General features: G+C 40.6%; 1 protein-coding gene across 3 annotated transcripts in view; it reads right to left on the bottom strand.

Moving 5' to 3' along the window:
- Nucleotides 1-1,205: 1,205 nt before the first annotated feature.
- Nucleotides 1,206-25,920, bottom strand: part of HKDC1 (hexokinase domain containing 1) — a 55,324-nt gene continuing 30,609 nt past the window's right edge. For 2 of the 3 annotated variants that reach the window (XM_037804376.1, XM_037804378.1), the window contains 6 exons: nt 24,744-24,839; nt 24,481-24,580; nt 13,705-13,888; nt 12,978-13,133; nt 4,854-5,087; nt 1,206-2,060 (listed from right to left, as the gene is read on the bottom strand). In XM_037804376.1, coding sequence (XP_037660304.1) covers nt 1,913-2,060; nt 4,854-5,087; nt 12,978-13,133; nt 13,705-13,888; nt 24,481-24,580; nt 24,744-24,839 — 918 coding nt within the window. In that variant the 3' untranslated portion in view covers nt 1,206-1,912. Of the gene's footprint in view, nt 2,061-4,842; nt 5,088-12,977; nt 13,134-13,704; nt 13,889-24,480; nt 24,581-24,743; nt 24,840-25,920 lie in introns of all 3 variants that reach the window. The other variant, XM_037804377.1, reaches the window with a different exon arrangement.

Here is a 25,920-nt window from a genome sequence, read left to right as displayed (position 1 = left end):
TAAGGAATGAGGGGGGACTGAGAAAAGGTAACCTAACAAGGACAATAAGGTTTTTGGTTCTTAAAAAAAAGATCTGAAAAGGTGAGACATTTCCTCAAAATACAAAAAGATCATCTTAATAGATCTGTACAACTTTTTCCCCAAAGAGGTAGAAACTTAAAATCAAAAAAGTGAATTTTGGTAAATCTAAGGCCTGCCCACAGTAGTAATTCCATACATGTTTATTGAACATGTGAAAAAAATATTTCCTGGGAAACCCTCAGCTCCCTCATCTATCCCCAGTTCTGGCTGGCCTCTCACACCCTCTTAGACTCGGCCTTCTCCATTCTATCTGTCTAAACCTCCTATTTCAACAAATGGTGATGGATAGCACTGGAAATCTTAGGGCAATGAAGAAGTAGCCAACCCTTTGTGGAGTTGAAGTGGTATATAATTATGTCCTTAAGTAGAAGAAATTAACTTGGATCACCTGGAATGCTACTCTTGTCAGTTTGTTCTCCACGATAACAGGATACCCTCCACTTTCGCCGAAGAATATTTTTCAGAATGTTCTATTTTTTAGTCTCCTTCCATCCAATAAGTTTTTAAAGAGAAAAGCAAAGTGCTGGGCTCACTGGGGGAACACAAAGATGTGTCTGACAAAGACTGTTCAATCTACTAGGCCAAATAAGAAACTCATACCTGTGTGGTTGCTAGTCTTGCCTGTGTGATGAAGCAGAAAGTCACAACAGGTTCACATGAAGGACAGGGGGAATCAGAAAAGAGAGAAAGAGCAAAGACTTCCACTGGAGAAATGGCCAGGAACCTGTCAATTACACACAGTTCTGGAGGGTAGAATGGAGACTAGTGGAGTGTTTGGGAGGGGCTAAGTTCCAGAGCGCTGGAGTCAGCTCCGAGGTCAAAAGAACCTTCTCTCAACTCCAGCTGGTTAGAAGCGAGAGCTGCATGATCAAATGGTAAGCTCCCAGTAACTGGAAGTATTCATTCAAGTAAAACTTAGATAATCTATTAAGGACATTATAGAAAAATTTCCTTGCATTTCTCACTGTTGGTGGGAAGTTTGGACTAGATGCTCCCAGCACCTTCTGACTCTACATGTCCCACATTCTACCAGCAAAGTGTGAGGTTACCAAGTAAGCCTCTCAGATGAAATATCAACACTTCATGCAAAGTTTCTTAGGAAATCAAATATTTTTTATTCACTTACTAGATTTCACATACCTGACAATCCTTAAAACAACTATCAAAAGCCGCAACACAAACCACATACAAGATGAGAAACAAATGCCCCAAATGGCACCCTACTCGATAATACACACCTATTAAGGAATTAAATCCTACAGAGGCTGACAACTCACTTAAAGCATGAGAAGTTTCCTATAACAGCTCCCTGGCAATCCACACCTCTGCATCCTGGGGTGAATACTCCAAAGTCTTAATTTGCTCTTCACATTTGAAGACAACATGACAAGTTGAAGACAAGTCAGATTAGATCCCCAGTTTGTTACATGAGTCCCTTTCACTCTCAGATGTTTGCCCACAAGCAGAGAACCCCATCTACTACAACCAGGAGCTTGAGCATCCCAGTGGAAATCTCAGCCAGGCCAGGCCACATGGGAGGATTCTGTGTATGTTTCCAAGTCTAGCAGCCATGGGACCCAATGGCACTGAGAACTGATAGCTCAGACCTGGAGGGGAAAATTTCCTGACAAGTATCTCTTCTGTCAGATACTTTGATTTCACAAGTTGGCCCATCTTTGGCCCAAATACATCAAATAGAAAAGTCATTTAATTCCATCGTAGAACCAGTAACAAGGACCTGGGGCTCCCTCAGCTGTCCAGAAGGTGAAGTCTGCCTGGAGGAGAGGCTGGTCAGTATCCGAGGTGCATCTTGCCCAAACCCAAGGGGTTCCTAGTTCTCCTTCCATGCCTGCTGTAACCTCTTGGCCACGGCAGTGATCAGAGCTGCCCCCTTTCCACTTCCATCTTCTGACAACATGAATGTCACATCACATTGAGGGGCTAGTTCTTTCACAGTTTCCTGCAATATCCAAGAAAAGCTATGAAAAAAAGAGAAAATGAAATATCATCAGCACTTAGGTATGTGATTAGCCAAACCAAACCAGTCTGGTTTGTTCCTTTGAGCTTGCTTCTTAAGGCTCTAAACAGCTTCTCAAACAGTTGTTTTACCTTTTTCCTTTCATTGGGTAACTACTAATGCCAGGTATTATTCTAGATGAAAACATACAGTGTCAAAGCATAACAAATAATAGTTTGAAAGTAGTTATTATTTTCACTACATAAAGAAACTGATGCTCAGAAATTAAACTTTTCCAAGTTTTCACAACTTGTCAGTTTATTAGAATTTGAACCGGGCCTTTTTCCAAAGTCTACCTTTTTTTTTCCCTCCAAATTTCCCCCCAACTTTTTATTTTGAAAATTTTTATACTTACAGAAATGCTGAAAGAACAATATAATAAACACCTGTGTTCACCCTCTGCCTAGACTCCATGACTTAAACTACTGCCCTATTTGCTTTGTCCATCCATCCATTCATCTTTCCATTAATTTTCTCCCAAAGCACATGCCTTAATTACAATATCCTCTGCCTCTCTCAACCATCTTCTGAGACTTAATCCATTTAATGGGCACCTTGGGAGTGAGAGTTACCCAAGACTGTCCTGGAGCCAAAGTGTGTTTGCCAGACACCTGGACGTCTAGGCCTCAGCTCCTGGGATCCTGGGTTACTGTGTGATACAGATGATGATCATCTTGGAGGGCCAGCATGCCAGTGCAGGTTCTGAGCCAGACTCTAACACCCAGCCAGTGGGTGATCTCTGCCAACCACTGCCACTCCCCAGGACTCTGCTTGCTAAGTGGGAGGAGAAGGTTTGAAGTTTCAATAAAAGGACAAGTAAGAGTGGTTAGCCCCAACATGCCTGGGAGAAAGGACAAAATGACTTGTAAAGAGTCACTGCTCAATCCAGTCTGAGGGACAGAAATCACCTGATCATCTGCAGGCAGGGCTAGAGGCAGTATGATGTTGAATAGAAGTGGTGAAAATAATCATCCTTATCTTTTTCCTGATCCTAAGGGAAAAGCTTTCAGTCTCTCACCATTAAGTATGATATTAGCTGTGGGTCTTTCATAGATATCGTTTATCAGATTGAGGAAGTTACCTTCTCTTCCTAGTTTGTTGAGTTTTTTTTTTTTAATCATAAAAAAAAATGCTTTTTTTAAAATGCATTGTCAAATGCTTTTTCTGCACCTGTTTTAGTTTCCCAGCTGCTAAAACAACTACCATACAACGGGAATTTATTGGCTCATGATTTTGAGACTAGAAGGGTCCAATATCAAGGCAGCAGCAAGGTGAGCTTTTTCCCCTTTGACTGTGGCGTTCTGGGGCCGGCTGCCGGCAATCCTTGGTCCTTGGCTTTTCTGTCCCATGGCAGTGCACATGGCAGCATCGTCTCCTTTCTCTTACGGGCTCCTGTGACTTCCAGCTTTAGGCTGCTCCCTGTGGCTTCTTTTTTTGTGTCCAATTTCCTTTACTTGTAAGGACTTTAGCCGTATTGGATTGAGACCCACCCTCACTCAGTATGGGCACATCTTAACTAACAACATCCTCAAAGGTCCTATTTACAAATGGGTTCCCACCCACAGGACCAGGGGTTGGGACCTGAACATGTCTCCCTTTGGTGGGGGACACAATTCAATCCCCAACAGCACCCACTGCGATGAGCTTGTGGTTTTCGTCTCTGAGTCAAGTCTTGATTCAAAGGAGAGATGTGTAGGAACCACACTAAAACATAAGACCCCCAAAGGGAAAATCAAGATAGGATACCAGTCAGTTACTTTACATAATTAGTCAGCATCATAGGAAGGACTAAGGATTACAATATTAATATGTTCATGGAGACATTTCAGCATGATTTGAAATTTTTATAAGCACGTATTACTTTTCTTCTTCAGCAAAACAAAATGTAAAACATTAAATAAAAAATAATAGCCTCTTTGGGTGATGAAAAAGTTCTACTAACGGAAAGTGGTGATCGTAACACAACATTGTAAAAGTAATTAATGCCACTGAATTATACACTTAAAAATGGTTAAACTTGCAAAATTTGTAATATATTCATATATACACACACAATAAAAATGAATTCAACACAGATAAAATAATGATAATGATAATAATAATAGCTTTCATTATTGAGCTTTTGTGATCTGCCATGCACTTTACAGACACTATTTTACTTAATCCTCATGACAATCTTTACGATAGGTAATACTTTTGTCTTTATCTTACAGATAAACAACTAAGACTCAAAGAGAATATGAAATTGGTCCCAGACCTCCTATCTTCTACATGGCAGAGTCAGGATTCAAACCTACATTGCTTGATGGGACTCTTAATCCCTCTGTCCACTGACTTTAAGATAAGAAAATTCATCCTTAACAAATGCTTTGTGCTTTGAAAAATTTTCATTCTCATTATAACCCTGTGATGTTAGATGAGAATAATGATAACAACAATAATTTGCATTACTGAGCACTGTGGGAAGTGTGTTATGTGTATTAACTCATTTAATCCCCATGTAGCCCTATGAGATGGGGATTATTACTGCCCCCCTTTTACAGATGAGGAATCTGGGGTTCAGAGTGGTTGGCTAATTTTCCCACATCATATCCCTAGGAAGTAGAGTCACCATGGTTCAAACCTCATCTGTCAGACTCAGCAGCCTCTGACTTCACCACCACATGGGCACTCCCTCCCGATCGGCAGCTGAGGAGGCTGTGCTGAGTCCCACACTTGGCCCCAGGCCCCTCCACGCCGCTCACCAGGCACTCACTGAGGGTGCAGCTTGTAAAGGGTGCCGTCCACACCCACAGTGATCCTCAGGAGCTCGAGCTTCTGGTCCTCCCTCCTTTTCTCCACGATGGCGGCCAGGCCAGCACCACAGAGCTGAGCTGCCCGCCGGGACACGGCTCCACACACCTCCTTCACCACGATGCTGTCTTCACAGGTGCTGTCCAGACCAAGCTGCTGCAGGATCCTCCTGACCTGGAGAAGAGCCAGCCGATCGCTGCAGGAAAGCAGAGTGTGATGTCAGGGCCTATTTCCTAGGGACGAGGAGCCTGCTTAACATGGCTGATAGCCTCCTCATCCTTAGATGCCCTAGCAGGAGAGAAGAGAAAATTGCCCAGGCAATGGCTACAGTGGAGCTGAGTGTCTCAGAAGCTGAGAGTCAAGGTCTGCCAACCCCAGGGCATCCCATCACCTTTAAAGTATGGAATGTAAGCAACTCTTATATTCGTATGTTCATATCTATCCTCTCACTAGGAGATATTATTAGATTAAACAAACAACATTCCAGATACCATTTTTCAGAAGAGTAATCTGAGGGTTAGAGTTATAGAGGCTTGCCCCAAACAGGAGCATAGCAAGGATTCAACACAAGCCTTCTCACATCAAGTCTAGCACTCCCCCACTGATCAAGCCAGCTCACAGCATGATGGCTTTCCTTCTATTTAACTTTTTCTGATTCTCTGCTTTAGCTTCCCAAGCAGACTCCATATTCTTGGAGGGTAAGACTATATTCCCAATAGTAGCCAACACAAGGCTGGGTGCATTCAGTGAGTAAGTGAATAAGTGAATAAACAACATATACTTATCACCTTATAGAATGAGAACCCGTTATGACCTTAAGCACATACAGAGAAGCATCTGTGATGGGGACAAGCTGGCCTCAATTCTAGATCCTGATTATCTCACAGTAAAGTAATGGTACTTACATGGAGCTTTGACTCCCAAGCTAAATAATGTGAAGTTATATTCTTAACTGTCTCCAGTAGTAATCGAGGGAAGAAGAGTGGTACCCAAAGGTAAACAGTATAGCCAGACAACAGAATTCTTTGTAGACATTAAAGATGACCTTGCAGAAAACTATTTAATGCCATGGAAAATGTTCACAAAATATTAAGTGAAAAACAGCTTGTAAAATGTTATGTGCCATATGATCTTATTTTCTTAAAATGTTTGTCTTCACACACACACAAAAGAGAGAAAAAATTCTATTTAGATGTTGGTGGGATTACTGATGATGCTTTTCTTTTTTTTCTTTATCTGTGTTTTAGACTTTCTAAAATTAATGAGTAATATTCTTTGTCTCTCTCTCTCTTTTATGATGTTAGCAGTCACTGATGCTCATTGCCTAGATCTACTTAGTAGATAACCAAAATGGTGATAATCTAATTCTATCATTCCTTCTGCAATATTTTCTGGAGTAGTTATAGAAAGAGAAACTATATTGTGTGCATAAAATGTTTATAAAAAAAGAAAATCTGTTAAGAGAATAAAAAGCCACAGACTGGGAAAAAATTTTGCAAACCACACATCAGATAAAGACTTGTATCCAAAATATACAAAGAACTCTTAAAATTCAACACTAGGAAAATAAACAACATAATTACAAAATGGGCAAAAGATCTAAACAGACATCCCACCAAAGAAGATGGCAAATAAGCATATGAAAAGATGCTCAACATCATATGTCATGAGAGAATTGTATATTAAAACAACAATGGTCTACTATTATACACCTACTAGAATGGCTAAAATCCAAAACACTGACAATACCAAATACCTTCAAGGATGTGGAGTAACAAGAACTCTCATTTACTGGTGGTGGGAATGCAAAATGGTATAGCCAGTTTGGAAGACAGTCTTACAAAGTTAAACATAGATTTACAAACATCCTACAAAGCTAAACATAGATTTACCGTATGATCCAGCAACCGCACCCTTAGATATTTACCCAATTGAGTTGAAAGCTTATGTACACACAAAAACCTGAACACCAGTTTATAGTAGCTTTACTCATAATTGCCCCAAACTGGAAGATTACAAGATGTCCTTCAAAAAGTGAATGCACAAAAGAACTGCGGTACATCCATATAGTGGACTATTCAGCGACTAAAAAGAAGTGAGCAATCAAGTTACAAAAGACATGGAAATACGTATTCAAGACACTCAAAGAACTCCAAACAGAATAAATTCAAATACAGGCATACCTCGTTTTATCGTACTTCACTTTATTGCCCTTCACAGATACTGTGTTTTTTACAAATTGAAGGCTTAATAGACTTGCAAGTCTATCAGCGCCATTTTTCCAACAGTATGTGCTCACTTCATGCCTCTGTGTCACATTTTACTTAAGGTATGTAACATTGTTTTTTAGACATAATACTATTGCACGCTTAATAGATTCTGGTACAGTATAAATACAACTTTTACATGCACTGGGAAACCAAAAAATTCATGTGACATGCTTTATTGCAATATTTGCTTTATTGTGATAGTCTGGAACCAAATCTGTGATATCTCCAAGGTATGCCTATAAACCCACACTGCGGCATATTAAAATCAAATGGTTGAAAGCCAAAAAAAGAAAGGAGAGAATTCTGAAAGCCACAGGAGAGAAGCAACATGTCACGTAAAGGGAGCCTCAATCACATTAAGTGCCAATTTCTTATCAGAAGCCAGGGAGATAAGAAGGCAGTGGGATGACATATTTAAAGTGCTGAAGGCATAAAAATGCCAACCAAGAATTCTATATCTGGCAAAACTGTCTTTCAAAAATGAGAGAGAGAGTAAAACATTCCCAGATAAACAAAAGCAGAGGGAGTTTTTCACCATTAGACTGGTCGTGTAAGATATGCTAAAGAGAGTTCTTCAGGTTGAAAGGAAAGGGTAATAGACAACAGATCACAGCCACATGAAAAATTAAGATATCCAGTGAGGGTAATGACAGGGATAAATATAAATGTCTGTTCTATTGTATTTTTGTTTTTTAATTCCACTTTTTACTTCCTTCAGGCTCTGAAAGGCAAATGCAAAAAATGTAATGATAAATCAGCAGTTTTGAAATCATAATGTATAGATACGTAATTGGTGACAAGAACTACATAAAGGTGGGAGGATGGAAGGGTACAGGAACATAGTTTGTATATACCATTGAAGTTAAGTTGGTATCAAAGCCATGAGAATGTTACAGATTTAGGATGTTAAATTTAAGCCCCACGGTAACTACAAAGAAAATATTAAGAAGATATGCACACTCAGAGAGAGATTAGAGTCCAGGTTGCCAGGAGCAGGGGGCAGGCAGAATGGGGAGTTGGGGACATGGAAAAGTTTTAGTAATGGAAGGTGGTGAGGGTACTACAATATTGTGAATGCGATTAATCCCATTGAATTGTATGCTTGGGAGTGGTTGAGATGGGAAACTTTATGTTGTATATATTCTCCCATAATTTAAAAAAAGAGGACAACTAAAGAGATAATGACAATTAAATGCAATACAGCAACCTGGATGGGATCTAACAAAAGACTCAAAGGAACATTTGAAAAAATTGGAATATAAATAGTAAGCTTTATGTCAATGTTAAATTTCTTGAACTTCAAAACTGTACTTAAGGTGATTATATAAGTGAATATCCTTGTTCTTAGGAAATATACATGGCAGAATTAAGTGTTCAAGGAGTACCTTACACTCAAGTATTCAGAAAATGGATGGATGGATGGATAGATGGATGGATGGATGGATGGATGGATGAATGGATGGACAGATATGGAAAATGTGGCAAAATGTTAAAATTGGTGGATCTCAGTATCTGAGGGTAGGGTGGGAGTATGCTGGAGTTCTCTGTATGGGGTTTGTATTTTTGTAACCAACCTAAAAGTTTGAAGTATTTAAAAATAAAAGTTAAAAAAAGGCACGGAGGAAGCTTAAGTGTGTATTGCTAAGTGAAAGAAGATACTCTGAGGAAGCGGAATGATTCCAACTATACGACATTCAAATAAAGGCAAAACTATAGAGACAGTACAAAGATCAGTGGATGCCAAAGGTTCAGAGAGAGGGAGGAAGGGAGGAGGTCGAACACAGGCAATTTTTATTGCAATGAAACTATCCTAAAAGATACTATAATGGTGGATACATGACATTATACATTTGTCAAAAGCCACAGAACTGTACAACACAAAGAGTGAACCCTAATGTGAATGATGGACTTTAGTTAATAATAAGGTATTGTCCTAGTTTGCTAATGCTGCAGAATGCAAAACACCAGAGATGGATTGGCTTTTATAAAATGGGGGTTTATTTCGCTTCACAGTTACAGTCTTAAGGCCACAAAGTGTCCAAGGTAACACCTCAGCAATTGGGTACCTTCACCAGAGGATGGCCAATGGCGTCCAGAAAACCTCTGTTAGCTAGGAAGGCAGCTGGCGTCTGCTCCAAAGCCCCGGCCTCAAAACGGCTTTCTCCCAGGACGTTCCTCTCTAGCAAGCTTGCTCCTCTTCAAAACATCACTCCCAGCTGCACTCAGTGAGTTCCCTCTCTCTGAGTCAGCTCATTTATATAGCTCCACTGATCAAGGCCCACCCCGAATGGGTGGGGCCACGCCTCCATGTGAACATCTCATCAGAATCATTGCCCACAGCTGGGTGGGGCACATTCCAAGCAAATCCAACCATCACCAAAACGCCTGCCCCACACAAGACCACAAAGATAATGGCATTTGGGGGACACAATACACTCAAACCGGCACAGGTATCAATATTGGTTCATCAATTGTAACAAATGGACCACACTAATGCAAGACAATAATAGGAGAAACTGTGGAGGGGAGGGGGTGTATGGGAACCCTCTGTACTTTCTGCACAATTTTTCTGCAAACCTAAAACTGCTCTTTTAAAAAAAAAACTATTAAAAAAGAAGAAAACCTGCAATTTCTTTACAGTTTACCTAGTTCTTTCTTGTACTTTCCCTAACTAAATCCTCTCAGCCGTCTTGGGAGTTAAACAGCAGAGAAATTATTTCTCTTATAGAGTGTGCTGGTTTGAAGGTATTATGTACCCCAGAAAAAACCATATTCTTGGATTGCAATCTTGTGTGGGCAGACATTATCAGTGTTGATTAGATTTCTTTGAGTGTTTCTTTGGAATGCGCCCCACCCAGCTGTGGGTGATGACTCTGACTGGATAAGTTCCATGGAAGCATGGCCCCACCCATTCAGGGTGGGCCTTGATCACTGGAGCCATATAAATGAGCTGACAAGCAGAAGGAACTCAGTGCAGTTGTGAGTGACACTTTGAAGAGGAGCTACAGCCAAGAGGGACACTCTGAAGAAAGCACAGGAGCTGCAGATGAGAGACATTTTGAAGATGGCTGTTGAAAGCAGACTCTTGCTCCGGAGAAGCTAAGAGAGGACAAATATCCCAAGTGCAACTAAGAGTGGCATTTTGAGGAACTGTAGCCTAGAGAGGAATGTCCTGGGAGAAAGCCATTTCAAAACCAGAACTTTGGAGCAGACACCAGCCACGTGCCTTCCCAGGTAACCGAGGTTTTCCGGAGACCATTGGCCATCCTACAGTGACGGTACCAGATTGTTGATGCATTACCTTGGACACTTTATGGCCTTAAGACTGTAACTGTGTAACCAAATAAATCCCCTTTATGAAACCCAATCCATCTCTGGTGTTTCACATGCCGGCAGTATTAGCAAACTAAAACATAGAGGAAGAAATTGAGATCCAGAGAAGTGAAGCAACCTGCCTCAAGTCACACAGTACCAACAGGTGAGCTCTGAGACTATAAAGTCTGGGCTCACTCTTTGGGAATCACTGCCCCATCCACTGGACAATATGCTCTGAAAGGGGCCACAGTCAGTATAGCACCCACCTTCTCCCAATAGGCACTAAATGGACGTGATTTTCTTTTTAATTCCATGAAGGATTTTTTTTTAACCGTAGAAATCGAAGCATCCAAAACAGACACCTCTTGTGCAGCAGAAGAAAATATTTCTGGAGGAAGATGGCTGACTTATACTTGTCCAGGAACAACTTTCTTTGTACTCAGACCAATTAAAAAAAAAAAAAAGCAAAGCAAAGGTAAATCAATCTGCTTAGCTGCTACACATGAGGGAGAAACTGTTTCTCACTCAAAAGAGGATCTCTCTGGTCACCAAAAGGTGATTACTTATAACTTGTTCTTTGGAGTCTGGTTAGTTGAAGCCAGACAGAAAAAGGATGCTGAACACCTGCTAATCTACACACGAAAAACACAAAGTCACGTCTGCTGTTGTTTGTTCTACCACCATGTCCCTAGACAGAAGAACACCTCTGCAACAGCCCCTCTGAGTTCCTTCATTAAGTCACTGCTTTAATTTATGAAGTGATTTTGTTTTTCCCTCTGTAAAGAGAGTTTCAGCTTGCTGGCATCTGGCCATAACAGCCAGGAGAATTGAATGAATGAATGCAAATTGAAAGAAATTCCAAACAGAGCCTATGATAACATCCATAACATCCAGCACTCATAAGCAGTAAAACTGACATATTTGTGCATAACTGGTGGTGGCAGACATTGTAACTATCTTTTTGAAAAATAGTGTGTCCATTGGAGGACCTATGCCTTTTAACAAATGCTTCTACTTCTAAGGGAATAATTTACAAGACACAAATGACTCTGTGTATAATTTTATTAATTATGGTATTAGAATAGCAGAAATCCATAAATTATAGGCTAGACATCCTATACTAAAGGAAAAGTTTAGGAAATTATAGGACAGAAGCATAAGATTATGCATCCACTTAAAATGATATTTAAACCAAAGAGTTTCTAAAAGGATTCCAGCTAATTAATGCAGAAGGACTGATAGAATTAGAATATCATCATTTTGCAATTCCTAGTGAAATAACAGATCTAGGCCATGAGCATCAATGACTTCTTACATCATAAAAAATAAAGAGACAGACAGACAAAACTAAATGCCACCTATTAAGTATTCTTGCCCAAAATTCAGCCCTGAATCTAATCAAGTCTATGTATCTAACCACAAATTGCAGCAAATACAAAGGACAGAGGAAAATGTTATTTGATGCAATCAGCAAACTCCAGAATGTAGGAAGCTCAATGGAAAAGTGACAGTTTCTTCAACAAATAAATACAAGGGTAAACGAGAGGATTGGGAAACATATAGATTAAAAGGGACTTAAGAGCCATATTGACCAAATGCAATTATGAACCTTGTTTGGATACTGCTGCAAATAAATGAACTGTAAAAAAAACATTTTTAGGCAATTGTGGAAATAAGAACACTGGCAGGATATTTAATGAGATTAAGGTTTATCATTAACTATTTCAGGTGTGATAATGGAATTGTGGTTATGTTTTTATAAAGAATCCTTGTATTTTAGAAATGTAGATTGAAATATTTATAGATGAAATTACATAAAATATGAGGTTAGTTTCAAACTAATCCAGCTGGGGAGTGGGGAAAGCAGCAGTTACAGATGAATCAAGTTTGGCTATGAGTTGATAATTGTTGAAGCTGGTAAGTGACTACATGGAGGTTTCACTTGGTTCACTGTAATATTCTATTTACTTTTGTATATGTTTAAAATTTTTCATAATTATAAGTAAAATAAAAATCAGAATAAATGAATACTCCCATGATTAACCATTTAATAAAACAACATACAGAATGATAGTTGTAATATGATTGCAACTAGACAAAATGTTTGCACACATTCAAGGATTGAAAGGGGATTCGATATGCAAAAAAATTTTAAACCAAACGTTTCTTTCATATACGGAAAGTCATCTTTTTTGGGAATAAAAGAGGATGAACAGCCTTAAGCTAACTTTAGTGTGACAGTTTAGGAACCTCGTTGGTTCTGCTGAGCACTCTGAGTCCCAGGCAGGGTGCTGGCCCCTCCACTGTGCACAGCCCTGGGGGCTGTGATCCCCACACAGCTGGAGAGAGGGCGCAGTCCCGGGGGGTGCCCTACCCCACCAGGGCCTTTCTGTTTGTTCTTGTAAATCTCAGATCTGCCTGACCCCGGCATGACAGCATGACGGCAGTGTATCCCAATCAGTGCCTCTCACACCACACGGGGGAACTTCATCAAATATCACCTTTCGATCTGGGACAGGAACTTCGTTTCAAAGATGCCCCTCGTCCTTAGACGCTCTGAAATCTGCCCACGGAAGAGGAGACCCTGCTTGGTCAGGTCGATCAGGATCTGCCGCACTATCTCCCCCAGGTACATCCCACTTGTCATTTTCTCGTATCTGTTTGGGAAAGAGGGGTGAGGTTGGTGCAGGCAGAAAACACTCTGGCGAAGGGCTCCTGCAGGACCAGCAGGCTGGACTGTGGAAGGCACGCCACTGTCACACCATTGTCACCTGCCAACTGCCTGGTTCAGGGTGGGCCTAGTGAGGCTGCCTCAGGCAGCAGGCTCTGAGAAATGCAATGCAGAGACAGCATGCAGTGGGAAAGCCAGGCTTTGGAGTCATATGGACCGGGAGCCAGGGCCCAGCTCTGCCTCCTGCTAGCCACATAACTTTGAACACACACCATAAGCTATCACCTATTAAATGGGGAGCAAAACACTGGCCCCACAAGACTCTGCCTCACTCCCAGAGCCACCACTGGCCTTGTGGTGAGTAGAAAAAGGCTCTCCTTCTTTCTATGTGTTGGAAATTAATCATAATATACTGCTTTTCTTCAAATAAGATATTTCACTGGCGTCTGATAGAATGTTGTAAAAAATACACCCAGGATATGAAAACAGCACCCCCCTAGACCTGGTAAAGTTGTACACTGCACAACCTGCATAATGCACACAGCCACACACTTCACCTCTGTTTGCCAGGATTCAAAGACCCCTCATCCACCTCCTTGTCATATTGGGTCCTGGTATCATCTATGCAGCCATTATCTCCAAATCCTCCCCACTCCGTGTTGATACACATCTTCCCTTCATCCCCTTCCACCACCTCGATGTTTCTCATCTCCTCCATGTAGCATACATTGCTGCCTGTTCCTAGAAGGGAAAGTGAAATGAGTTTACTCTTCGAAAGACCTTCTGGTCTTAGAGAGGCAGTGGAGTGTAGTGGATAAGAATTTAGACTTGGTCAGATACAATTGGGTGTGGATTCCAGCCTTATTCTCATGGCCAGGTGACTGTAAGCAAATACCTCATCTTTCAGAGGCTCAGTTTCCTAATTCATAGAAAGAAGATGGTACCTGCTTCATAGACTTGCTATAAGGAAAAATTAAGATAATTTCTGTAAGTTTTCTCCACAAGGTAAATTTTCAATAAATGGTATCTGCTATTATTATTATTATTATTATTATTATTATTATTATTATTACTATTCAGCCACAGGTATACAAAGTGAAATTCCAGGCAGTCTTGGGAGTGAGTGGTCAGAGTTGGAAGGGATCACATGGATGCATCTAGTCTGGGATCAGCAAACAGTTGGCATCACAAGTTACTCTCTTCTCCCTTGCCCATAACCTGGTCTCAGAACCATTCTCAACACAGCAGTTCAGGCAAATACATATTTGGTTGAACAGGTCTCATCTTTTTGCCCTCCTTGATCTAGTCCACCCCCTCCCACAGAAGAGGAAACTCAAGTCCAGACAGAGTAAGTAACTTGCCCAAGGTCACACAGTGGTAAGAGTTACAGTGAGATGAAACCCCTTAGCTGGCATGGGAGACATCTTAGTGTATCCCCATCACCTCATTCTACCCACTATGCATCTCTAGGAAGTCCAGATAACCAACTGGACAACTTTCCCAGATTCTGTCTATGGCCTGGAATGCTCTTCTTCCCCATTTCCTTTCAGTTAAATTCCACCACTCCCCCCACCTCTTTCTTTAATGCATTTTTAATTGTGAACTTTAACATGTATACATAACAGTGATAACTTTCAAAGTATAATTTAACAAGTAGTTACAGAGCAAATTGCAAAGAATGTCATGGGTCACAGTTCCACAACTTCAGCTATTTCCACTACTGTAAAATATAACACGCATACAGAAAGGTGTTAACTTTCAATGTATAGCTAGCTCAATAAGCAGTTATATAGGTAATTTCAAAAATTGTTATGGGTTACAGTTCCACAGTTTCAGTTCTTTCCTTATTATGCAATATACAGGGTATAAACAGAAAGGTGAAGACTTTCAAAGCACAATTCAATGAATAGCTATAGAGCAAATTTCAAAGGATGTTATAGGTTACAGTTCCACCACGTCATTCACCTTCTTCCAGCTATTCCAACACCCCAGCATCTAAATATATACATATATTACATATACATATGTATGCATACATATATATGCATACATATATATACACATATAAATATATAAAGTTTCAGTATTCATAGACCTTTGTTAAATCTTATTTGTTGCTACCCTTTCCTCTCACTTAATCTCTCTCTCTTCATCATCAGGGATATCTAGACAGTAAGCACCCTAACTTGTTCATTTTGAAACTGGGTATCGACAGTATAGGGAAGGGGGCTGCATCTGATTTTCATTCTTAAAGAGGCTGTTGCCTCTGGGTTTTAGGACTTGTCTGGCATAGGAACACTCTGACAGATTTAAGTTTCTGAGAGATAAAACTTGGTGAGTGAATATTTTATAGAATCTCAGGTGAGGACCTAGGTATTTGGGGATTACTTTTGGTAAGGGCATGGCATACTGTGGCCATTTGTCCCACTACCTCTTCAGAAATTCAATCTTCTAGAATTCACCCTTGAACTTAATCACTGCCAGACTTTTCCCCAAGAACCCCTATGAAGGTTAATTTTATGTATCAACCTTGGCTAGGTTATGGTGTCCAGTTGTTTGATCAAAAGGTAGCCTAGATATTACTATGCAGGTATTTTACAAACGGGATTAGCATCTACAATCAGTTGACTTTACATAAGGGAGACTACCCTCAATAATGTGGATGGGCTTCAGCCAGTCAGTTGGAGACCTTAAATACAAAGAAATGAGGGTTCTGGGAGGAAGAAGAAGGAATCCTGCCTCAAGACTACATCCTGGGGCGGGGCAAGATGGCAGACTGGTGAGCTGTATGTTTTAGTTACTCCTCCAGGAAAGTAGGTAGAAAGCCAGGAACTGCGTGGACTGGACACCACAGAGCAATCTGACTTTGGGCATACTTCATACAACACTCATGAAAACGTGGAACTGCTGAGATCAGCGAAATCTGTAAGTTTTTGCGGCCAGGGGACCCGCGCCCCTCCCTGCCAGGCTCAGTCCCGTGGGAGGAGGGGCTGTCAGCTCCGGGAAGGAGAAGGGAGAACTGCAGTGGCAGCCCTTATCGGAAACTCATTCTACTGATCCAAACTCCAACCATAGATAGACTGAGACCAGACACCAGAGAATCTGAGAGCAGCCAGCCCAGCAGAGAGGAGACAGGCACAGAAAAAAAACAACACGAAAAACTCCAAAATAAAAGCGGAGGATTTTTGGAGTTCTGGTGAACATAGAAAGGGGAAGGGCAGAGCTCAGGCCCTGAGGTGCATATGCAAATCCCAAAGAAAAGCTGATCTCTCTGCCCTGTGGACCTTTCCTTAATGGCCCTGGTTGCTTTGTCTCTTAGCATTTCAATAACCCATTAGATCTCTGAGGAGAGCCCTTTTTTTTTTTAATCCTTTTTTCTTTTTCTAAAACAATTACTCTAAGAAGCCCAGTACAGAAAGCTTCAAAGACTTGCAATTTGGGCAGGTCAAGTCAAGAGCAGAACTAGGAGAGCTCTGAGACAAAACGCAATAATCCAGTGGCTGAGAAAATTCACTAAACACCACAACTTCCCAAGAAAAGGGGGGTGTCCACTCACAGCCATCATCCTGGTGGACAGGAAACACTCCTGCCCATCACCAGCCCCATAGCCCAGAACTGCCCCAGACAACCCAGTGTGACGGAAGTGCTTCAAATAACAGGCACACACCACAAAACTGGGCGTGGACATTAGCCTTCCCTGCAACCTCAGCTGATTGTCCCAGAGTGGGGAAGGTAGAGCAGTGTGAATTAACAAAGCCCCATTCAGCCATCATTTCAGCAGACTGGGAGCCTCCCTACACAGCCCAGCAGCCCAGAACTGCCCTGGGGGCACGGCACTCACCTGTGACATAGCACAGTCATCCCTCAACAGAGGACCCGGGGTGCATGGCCTGGAAGAGGGGCCCACTTGCAAGTCTCAGGAGCCATACGCCAATACCAAGGACTTGTGGGTCAGTGGCAGAGACAAACTGTGGCAGGACTGAACTGAAGGATTAGACTATTGCAGCAGCTTTAAAACTCTAGGATCACCAGGGAGATTTGATTGTTAGAGCCACCCCCCCCTCCCTGACTACCCAGAAACACGCCCCATACACAGGGCAGGCAACACCAACTACACATGCAAGCTTGGTACACCAATTGGACCCCACAAGACTCACTCCCCCACTCACCAAAAAGGCTAAGCAGGGGAGAACTGGCTTGTGGAGAACAGGTGGCTCATGGACGCCACCTGCTGGTTAGTTAGAGAAAGTGTACTCCACGAAGCTGTAGATCTGATAAATTAGAGATAAGGACTTCAATAGGTCTACAAACCCTAAAAGAATCCTATCAAGTTCAGCAAATGCCACAAGGCCAAAAACAACAGAAAATTATAAAGCATATGAAAAAACCAGACGATATGGATAACCCAAGCCCAAGCACCCAAATCAAAATATCAGAAGAGACACAGCACCTAGAGCAGCTACTCAAAGAACTAAAGATGAACAATGAGACCATAGTACGGGATATGAAGGAAATCAAGAAGACTCTAGAAGAGCATAAAGAAGACATTGCAAGACTAAATAAAAAAATGGATGATCTTATGGAAATTAAAGAAACTGTTGACCAAATTAAAAAGATTCTGGACACTCATAGTACAAGACTAGAGGAAGTTGAACAACGAATCAGTGACCTGGAAGATGACAGAATGGAAAATGAAAGCATAAAAGAAAGAATGGGGAAAAAAATTGAAAAACTCGAAATGGACCTCAGGGATATGATAGATAATATGAAACGTCCGAATATAAGACTCATTGGTGTCCCAGAAGGGGAAGAAAAGGGTAAAGGTCTAGGAAGAGTATTCAAAGAAATTGTTGGGGAAAACTTCCCAAATCTTCTAAACAACATAAATACACAAATCATAAATGCTCAGCGAACTCCAAATAGAATAAATCCAAATAAACCCACTGTGAGACATATACTGATCACACTGTCAAACACAGAAGAGAAGGAGCAAGTTCTGAAAGCAGCAAGAGAAAAGCAATTCACCACATACAAAGGAAACAGCGTAAGACTAAGTAGTGACTACTCAGCAGCCACCATGGAGGCGAGAAGGCAGTGGCACTATATCTTTAAAATTCTGAGTGAGAAAAATTTCCAGCCAAGAATACTTTATCCAGCAAAGCTCTCCTTCAAATTTGAGGGAGAGCTTAAATTTTTCACAGACAAACAAATGCTGAGAGAATTTGCTAACAAGAGACCTGCCCTACTGGAGATACTAAAGGGAGCCCTACAGACAGAGAAACAAAGACAGGACAGAGAGACTTGGAGAAAGGTTCAGTACTAAAGAGATTCGGTATGGGTACAATAAAGGATATTAATAGAGAGAGGGAAAAATATGGCAAACATAAACCAAAGGATACGATGGCCAATTCAAGAAATGCCTTCACGGTTTTAACGTTGAATGTAAATGGATTAAACTCCCCAATTAAAAGATATAGATTCGCAGAATGGATCAAAAAAAATGAACCATCAATATGTTGCATACAAGAGACTCATCTTAGACACAGGGACACAAAGAAACTGAAAGTGAAAGGATGGAAAAAAATATTTCATGCAAGCTACAGCCAAAAGAAAGCCGGTGTAGCAATATTAATCTCAGATAAAATAGACTTCAAATGCAGGGATGTTTTGAGAGACAAAGAAGGCCACTACGTACTAATAAAAGGGGCAATTCAGCAAGAAGAAATAACAATCGTAAATGTCTATGCACCCAACCAAGGTGCTACAAAATACATGAGAGAAACACTGGCAAAACTAAAGGAAGCAATTGATGTTTCCACAATAATTGTGGGAGACTTCAACACATCACTCTCTCCTATAGATAGATCAACCAGACAGAAGACCAATAAGGAAATTGAAAACCTAAACAATCTGATAAATGAATTAGATTTAACAGACATATACAGGACATTACATCCCAAATCACCAGGATACACATACTTTTCTAGTGCTCATGGAACTTTCTCCAGAATAGATCATATGCTGGGACATAAAACAAGCCTCAATAAATTTAAAAAGATTGAAATTATTCAAAGCACATTCTCTGACCACAATGGAATACAATTAGAAGTCAATAACCATCAGAGACTTAGAAAATTCACAAATACCTGGAGGTTAAACAACACACTCCTAAACAATCAGTGGGTTAAAGAAGAAATAGCAAGAGAAATTGCTAAATATATAGAGACGAATGAAAATGAGAACACAACATACCAAAACCTATGGGATGCAGCAAAAGCAGTACTAAGGGGGAAATTTATAGCACTAAACGCATATATTAAAAAGGAAGAAAGAGCCAAAATCAAAGAACTAATGGATCAACTGAAGAAGCTAGAAAATGAACAGCAAACCAATCCTAAACCAAGTAGAAGAAAAGAAATAACAAGGATTAAAGCAGAAATAAATGACATAGAGAACAAAAAAACAATAGAGAGGATAAATATCACCAAAAGTTGGTTCTTTGAGAAGATCAACAAGATTGACAAGCCCCTAGCTAGACTGACAAAATCAAAAAGAGAGAAGACCCATATAAACAAAATAATGAATGAAAAAGGTGACATAACTGCAGATCCTGAAGAAATTAAAAAAATTATAAGAGGATACTATGAACAACTGTATGGCAACAAACTGGATAATGTAGAAGAAATGGACAATTTCCTGGAAACATATGAACAACCTAGACTGACCAGAGAAGAAATAGAAGACCTCAACCAACCCATCATAAGCAAAGAGATCCAATCAGTCATCAAAAATCTTCCCACAAATAAATGCCCAGGGCCAGATGGCTTCACAGGGGAATTCTACCAAACTTTCCAGAAAGAACTGATACCAATCTTACCCAAACTCTTTCAAAACATTGAAAAAAATGGAACACTACCTAACTCATTTTATGAAGCTAACATCAATCTAATACCAAAACCAGGCAAAGATGCTACAAAAAAGGAAAACTACCGGCCAATCTCCCTAATGAATATAGATGCAAAAATCCTCAACAAAATACTTGCAAATCGAATCCAAAGACACATTAAAAAAATCATACACCATGACCAAGTGGGGTTTATTCCAGGCATGCAAGGATGGTTCAACATAAGAAAATCAATCAATGTATTACAACACATTAACAAGTCAAAAGGGAAAAATCAATTGATCATCTCAATAGATGCTGAAAAAGCATTTGACAAAATCCAACATCCCTTTTTGATAAAAACACTTCAAAAGGTAGGAATTGAAGGAAACTTCCTCAACATGATAAAGAGCATATATGAAAAACCCACAGCCAGCATAGTACTCAATGGTGAGAGACTGAAAGCCTTCCCTCTAAGATCAGGAACAAGACAAGGATGCCCGCTGTCACCACTGTTATTCAACATTGTGCTGGAAGTGCTAGCCAGGGCAATCCGGCAAGACAAAGAAATAAAAGGCATCCAAATTGGAAAAGAAGAAGTAAAACTGTCATTGTTTACAGATGATATGATCTTATATCTAGAAAACCCTGAGAAATCGACGATACAGCTACTAGAGATAATAAACAAATTTAGCAAAGTAGCGGGATACAAGGTTAATGCACATAAGTCAGTAATGTTTCTATATGCTAGAAATGAACAAACTGAAGAGACACTCAAGAAAAAGATACCATTTTCAATAGCAACTAAAAAAATCAAGTACCTAGGAATAAACTTAACCAAAGATGTAAAAGACCTATACAAAGAAAACTACATAACTCTACTAAAAGAAATAGAAGGGGACCTTAAAAGATGGAAAAATATTCCATGTTCATGGATAGGAAGGCTAAATGTCATTAAGATGTCAATTCTACCCAAACTCATCTACAGATTCAATGCAATCCCAATCAAAATTCCAACAACCTACTTTGCAGACTTGGAAAAGCTAGTTATCAAATTTATTTGGAAAGGGAAGATGCCTCGAATTGCTAAAGACACTCTAAAAAAGAAAAACGAAGTGGGAGGACTTACACTCCCTGACTTGGAAGCTTATTATAAAGCCACAGTTGCCAAAACAGCATGGTACTGGCACAAAGATAGACATATAGATCAATGGAATCGAATTGAGAATTCAGAGATAGACCTTCAGATCTATGGCCGACTGATCTTTCATAAGGCCCCCAAAGTCACTGAACTGAGTCATAATGGTCTTTTCAACAAATGGGGCTGGGAGAGTTGGATATCCATATCCAAAAGAATGAAAGAGGACCCCTACCTCACCCCCTACACAAAAATTAACTCAAAATGGACCAAAGATCTCAATATAAAAGAAAGTATCATAAAACTCCTAGAAGATAATGTAGGAAAACATCTTCAAGACCTTGTATTAGGCGGCCACTTCCTAGACTTTACACCCAAAGCACAAGCAACAAAAGAGAAAATAGATAAATGGGAACTCCTCAAGCTTAGAAGTTTCTGCACCTCAAAGGAATTTCTCAAAAAGGTAAAGAGGCAGCCAAGTCAATGGGAAAAAATTTTTGGAAACCATGTATCTGAGAAAAGACTGATATCTTGCATATATAAAGAAATCCTACAACTCAATGACAATAGTACAGACAGCCCAATTATAAAATGGGCAAAAGATATGAAAAGACAGTTCTCTGAAGAGGAAATACAAATGGCCAAGAAACACATGAAAAAATGTTCAGCTTCACTAGCTATTAGAGAGATGCAAATTAAGACCACAATGAGATACCATTTAACACCGGTTAGAATGGCTGCCGTTAAACAAACAGGAAACTACAAATGCTGGAGGGGATGTGGAGAAATTGGAACTCTTATTCACTGTTGGTGGGACTGTATAATGGTTCAGCCACTCTGGAAGTCAGTCTGGCAGTTCCTTAGAAAACTAGATATAGAGTTACCATTCGATCCAGCGATTGCACTTCTCGGTATATACCCGGAAGATCGGAAAGCAGTGACACGAACAGATATCTATCTGCACGCCAATGTTCATAGCAGCATTATTCACAATTGCCAAAAGATGGAAACAACCCAAATGTCCTTCAACAGATGAGTGGATAAATAAAATGTGGTATATACACACGATGGAATACTACGTGGCAGTAAGAAGGAACGATCTCGTGAAACATATGACAACATGGTTGAACCTTGAGGACATAATGCTAAGCGAAATAAGCCAGGCACAAAAAGAGAAATATTATATGCTACCACTAATGTGAACTTTGAAAAATGTAAAACAAATGGCTTATAATGTAGAATGTAGGGGAACTAGCAATAGAGAGCAATTAAGGAAGGGGGAACAATAATCCAAGAAGAACAGATAAGCTATTTAATGTTCTGGGGATGCCCAGGAATGACTATGGTCTGTTAATTTCTGATGGATATAGTAGGAGCAAGTTCACAGAAATGTTGCTATATTAGGTAACTTTCTTGGGGTAAAGTAGGAACATGTTGGAAGTTAAGCAGTTATCTTAGGTTAGTTGTCTTTTTCTTACTCCCTTGTTATGGTCTCTTTGAAATGTTCTTTTATTGTATGTTTGTTTTCTTTTTAACTTTTTTTTCATACAGTTGATTTAAAAAAGAAGGGAAAGCTAAAAAAAAAAAAAAAAAAAAAAAGAAAAACAAGTTAAAAAAAAAGATGCAGTGCCCCCTTGAAGAGCCTGTGGAGAATGCAGGGGTATTCGCCTACCCCACCTCCATGGTTGCTAACATGACCACAGACATAGGGGACTGGTGGTTTGATGGGTTGAGCCCTCTACCATAGGTTTTACCCTTGGGAAGATGGTTGCTGCAAAGGAGAGGCTAGGCCTCCCTATAATTGTGCCTAAGAGCCTCCTCCTGAATGCCTCTTTGTTGCTCATATGTGGCCCTCTCTCTCTGGCTAAGCCAACTTGAAAGGTGAAATCACTGCCCTCCCCGCTACGTGGGATCAGACACCCAGGGGAGTGAATCTCCCTGGCAACGTGGAATATGACTCCCGGGGAGGAATGTAGACCCGGCATCGTGGGACGGAGAACATCTTCTTGACCAAAAGGGGGATGTGAAAGGAAATGAAATAAGCTTCAGTGGCAGAGAGAATCCAAAAGGAGCCGAGAGGTCACTCTGGTGGGCACTCTTACGCACACTTTAGACAACCCTTGTTAGGTTCTAAAGAATTGGGGTAGCTGGTGGTGGATACCTGAAACTATCAAACTACAACCCAGAACCCATGAATCTTGAAGACAGTTGTATAAAAATGTAGCTTATGAGGGGTGACAATGGGATTGGGAAAGCCATAAGGACCACACTCCACTTTGGGTTTATGGATGGATGAGTAGAAAAATAGGGGAAGGAAACAAACAGACAAAGGTACCCAGTGTTCTTTTTTACTTCAATTGCTCTTTTTCACTCTAATTATTATTCTTGTTATTTTTGTGTGTGTGCTAATGAAGGTGTCAGGGATTGATTTGGGTGATGAATGTACCACTATGTAATGGTACTGTAAACAATCGAAAGTACGATTTGTTTTGTATGACTGCGTGGTATGTGAATATATCTCAATAAAATGAAGATTAAAAAAAAAAAAAAAAGACTACATCCTTCACTCTTTCCTGAGTTTCCAGCCTCCTGGTATCCCCTATGGATTGCACACTGAAGATTTCAACATCACTCATCGGACTTTCCTATGGAATTCAGCCTGCCCTACAAAATTCAGAACCACCAGTCCCCACAATTGAATGAACCAATGCCTTAGGATAAATCTCTTAACACACGTGCACACACACACATCCTGTCGGCTCTGTTTCTTTGGAGAATCCTTACTGACACAACTCCTAAAACATCCATATGACCTCAGCCTACTCCCCTCCCACCTCCCCAAATTTTTTTCCAACTCTTCCCCTTCTCGTGCACCCTGACAGAAGAGTCCAGAGGACCAGAGGAGGTGCATGTTGGAGCTGGAGTGAAAAATATAGCTCACTCAGTCCCAGGCCAACGTAACTTGACGTTCTAATGACGTCTTCCAATCACAATCTAACTATGGCTTCCTTCCTCCCAGGGCAATCTGCCCCAAGACCCTAATTTGAAAATCTCCTCTGTTTATGTCATTCCTTTTTCTTCAACAGAAAGGATGAACTTGACTTAAGACTCTTAATGGAGAAAGATATTAAGTAAAGACTTAGGAATTAGGGGACCTGGACCTCCAATCTTAACCTCATCTCTGCCTTGGATAGAGCCGATCTCAAAGCCTCTTCATAATGGAACAGTGGCCCCCTGCCCCTCAGTAGGTTAAAAGGGAACCTCCAAAAGAACAGATGGGATTAGGCCAATGGGACATGCCTGACCGCTTACCTGCAATCAGGCCAATCTCACAATTGGGATTTTCATAGCCACAGGTCATCATGGTTCCCACTGTGTCATTTACAACTGCAACTATGTCCAGGTCAAACTCCTGCAAAGGAAACAGTTCCACTGTAAGTGGAGTGTGCAAGCCAAACAGATTTATCAGGAGGGGTGCATCAGCCTGGGGGTGGGGAGCAGAGACATATAGTGGCAGAACAGAGGGACTTGGGAGCGGGGCAAGGTCAGCCATGAGTTTCAAATCCATTTCGTACATTTCTCCGCTTGATGGCTTCCCTGAGCAGGTCCACTACATCTTCCCCTTCACAGTCAGTGGCCTTGAAGCCTTTGGTCCACTCTACGAGTGTTCCCTAAAAGAAGGGAGAAATTCACTAGAGCAATAGCTTGCTGGGACTACTGCACAACCTCAACATCTACTACATACAAGGCACTGTAGTTGATTGCTAGTCACACACATGTGCTTCTGACTGTGCTTCCATCTCTGCTGCCCTAACACTGAGCACAGAGGCTTCACACAGCATGATGATCAGTGTCTACCGCTCAGTGGAATAATTACAGCAATGCATAATCATCAAGCATGACTACACATAGTAAAGTTCTGGGATCATAGTGATCCCACTTCTAATCTAGTTAAGGTCAGAATTAAGATGTGAGCAAAGATAAAGCTACCAAATGTTCATCAAAGCATTGCTCCACAGTGAAAACCTAGAGGCATTCTATAATTCCAACAATATGGATCTATCAGCTTGGACATTCATATAGGAAATGTATTACAACCATTAAAAATCTTTTTTTTTCCTGGCCAACTCTCAGTGGCTCTGCTTCCAGCTGCCCATCTGTCTCCCCTTCCTCTTAGCTGTGTCTTCGTGAATCTCTCAGAACTGCTGGAGAGAGGCCCAGAGGTCCTGAGCCTCAGGTCAGGAAGAGCCACTGTGCCTGGGACCCATCCATCTCAGGGTTATGGACAACTACACACAATTCCCAAACTTCTTGGTACCTTAATTATTAATGGCAGCAGTAATACAGATGCATTACTCTCATAAAAATTAAAATGTCACTGATAAGGATAAAGTCCCCTCTAACTCTGCATTCCCTCAATCTGAGAGGTAACATATATTATCATTTTGATATGAATCCTTCCAGACCTTTTTCTCTCTATTTCCATGTGTTTTAAAAATAAATTCATACTGTGTGTGAACTACTGCAATTTGTTTTTTTCTCACTCATTAATGAATCTTTTACGCCTTTCCAGGTCAGTTAATACAGCTCTGCCACATTCTTACACCTAGCAAAATATTCCTTGAATATAATTGCATAGAAAAAAAACTCCACAAAACATACTGATGAAATAAATACTATTTTAATCCCCACTTTTCAAATGAGGAAACCAAGGTAGAGAGAGGTTAAATAACTTGCCCAAAGTCACAGAGC

Source organism: Choloepus didactylus, chromosome 15 (assembly GCF_015220235.1).
Source record: "Choloepus didactylus isolate mChoDid1 chromosome 15, mChoDid1.pri, whole genome shotgun sequence".
Lineage (NCBI taxonomy): Eukaryota > Metazoa > Chordata > Mammalia > Pilosa > Megalonychidae > Choloepus > Choloepus didactylus.
The sequence above is the reverse complement of the archived record's forward strand: the minus strand, read 5'-3'. Positions and strand labels throughout refer to the sequence as shown.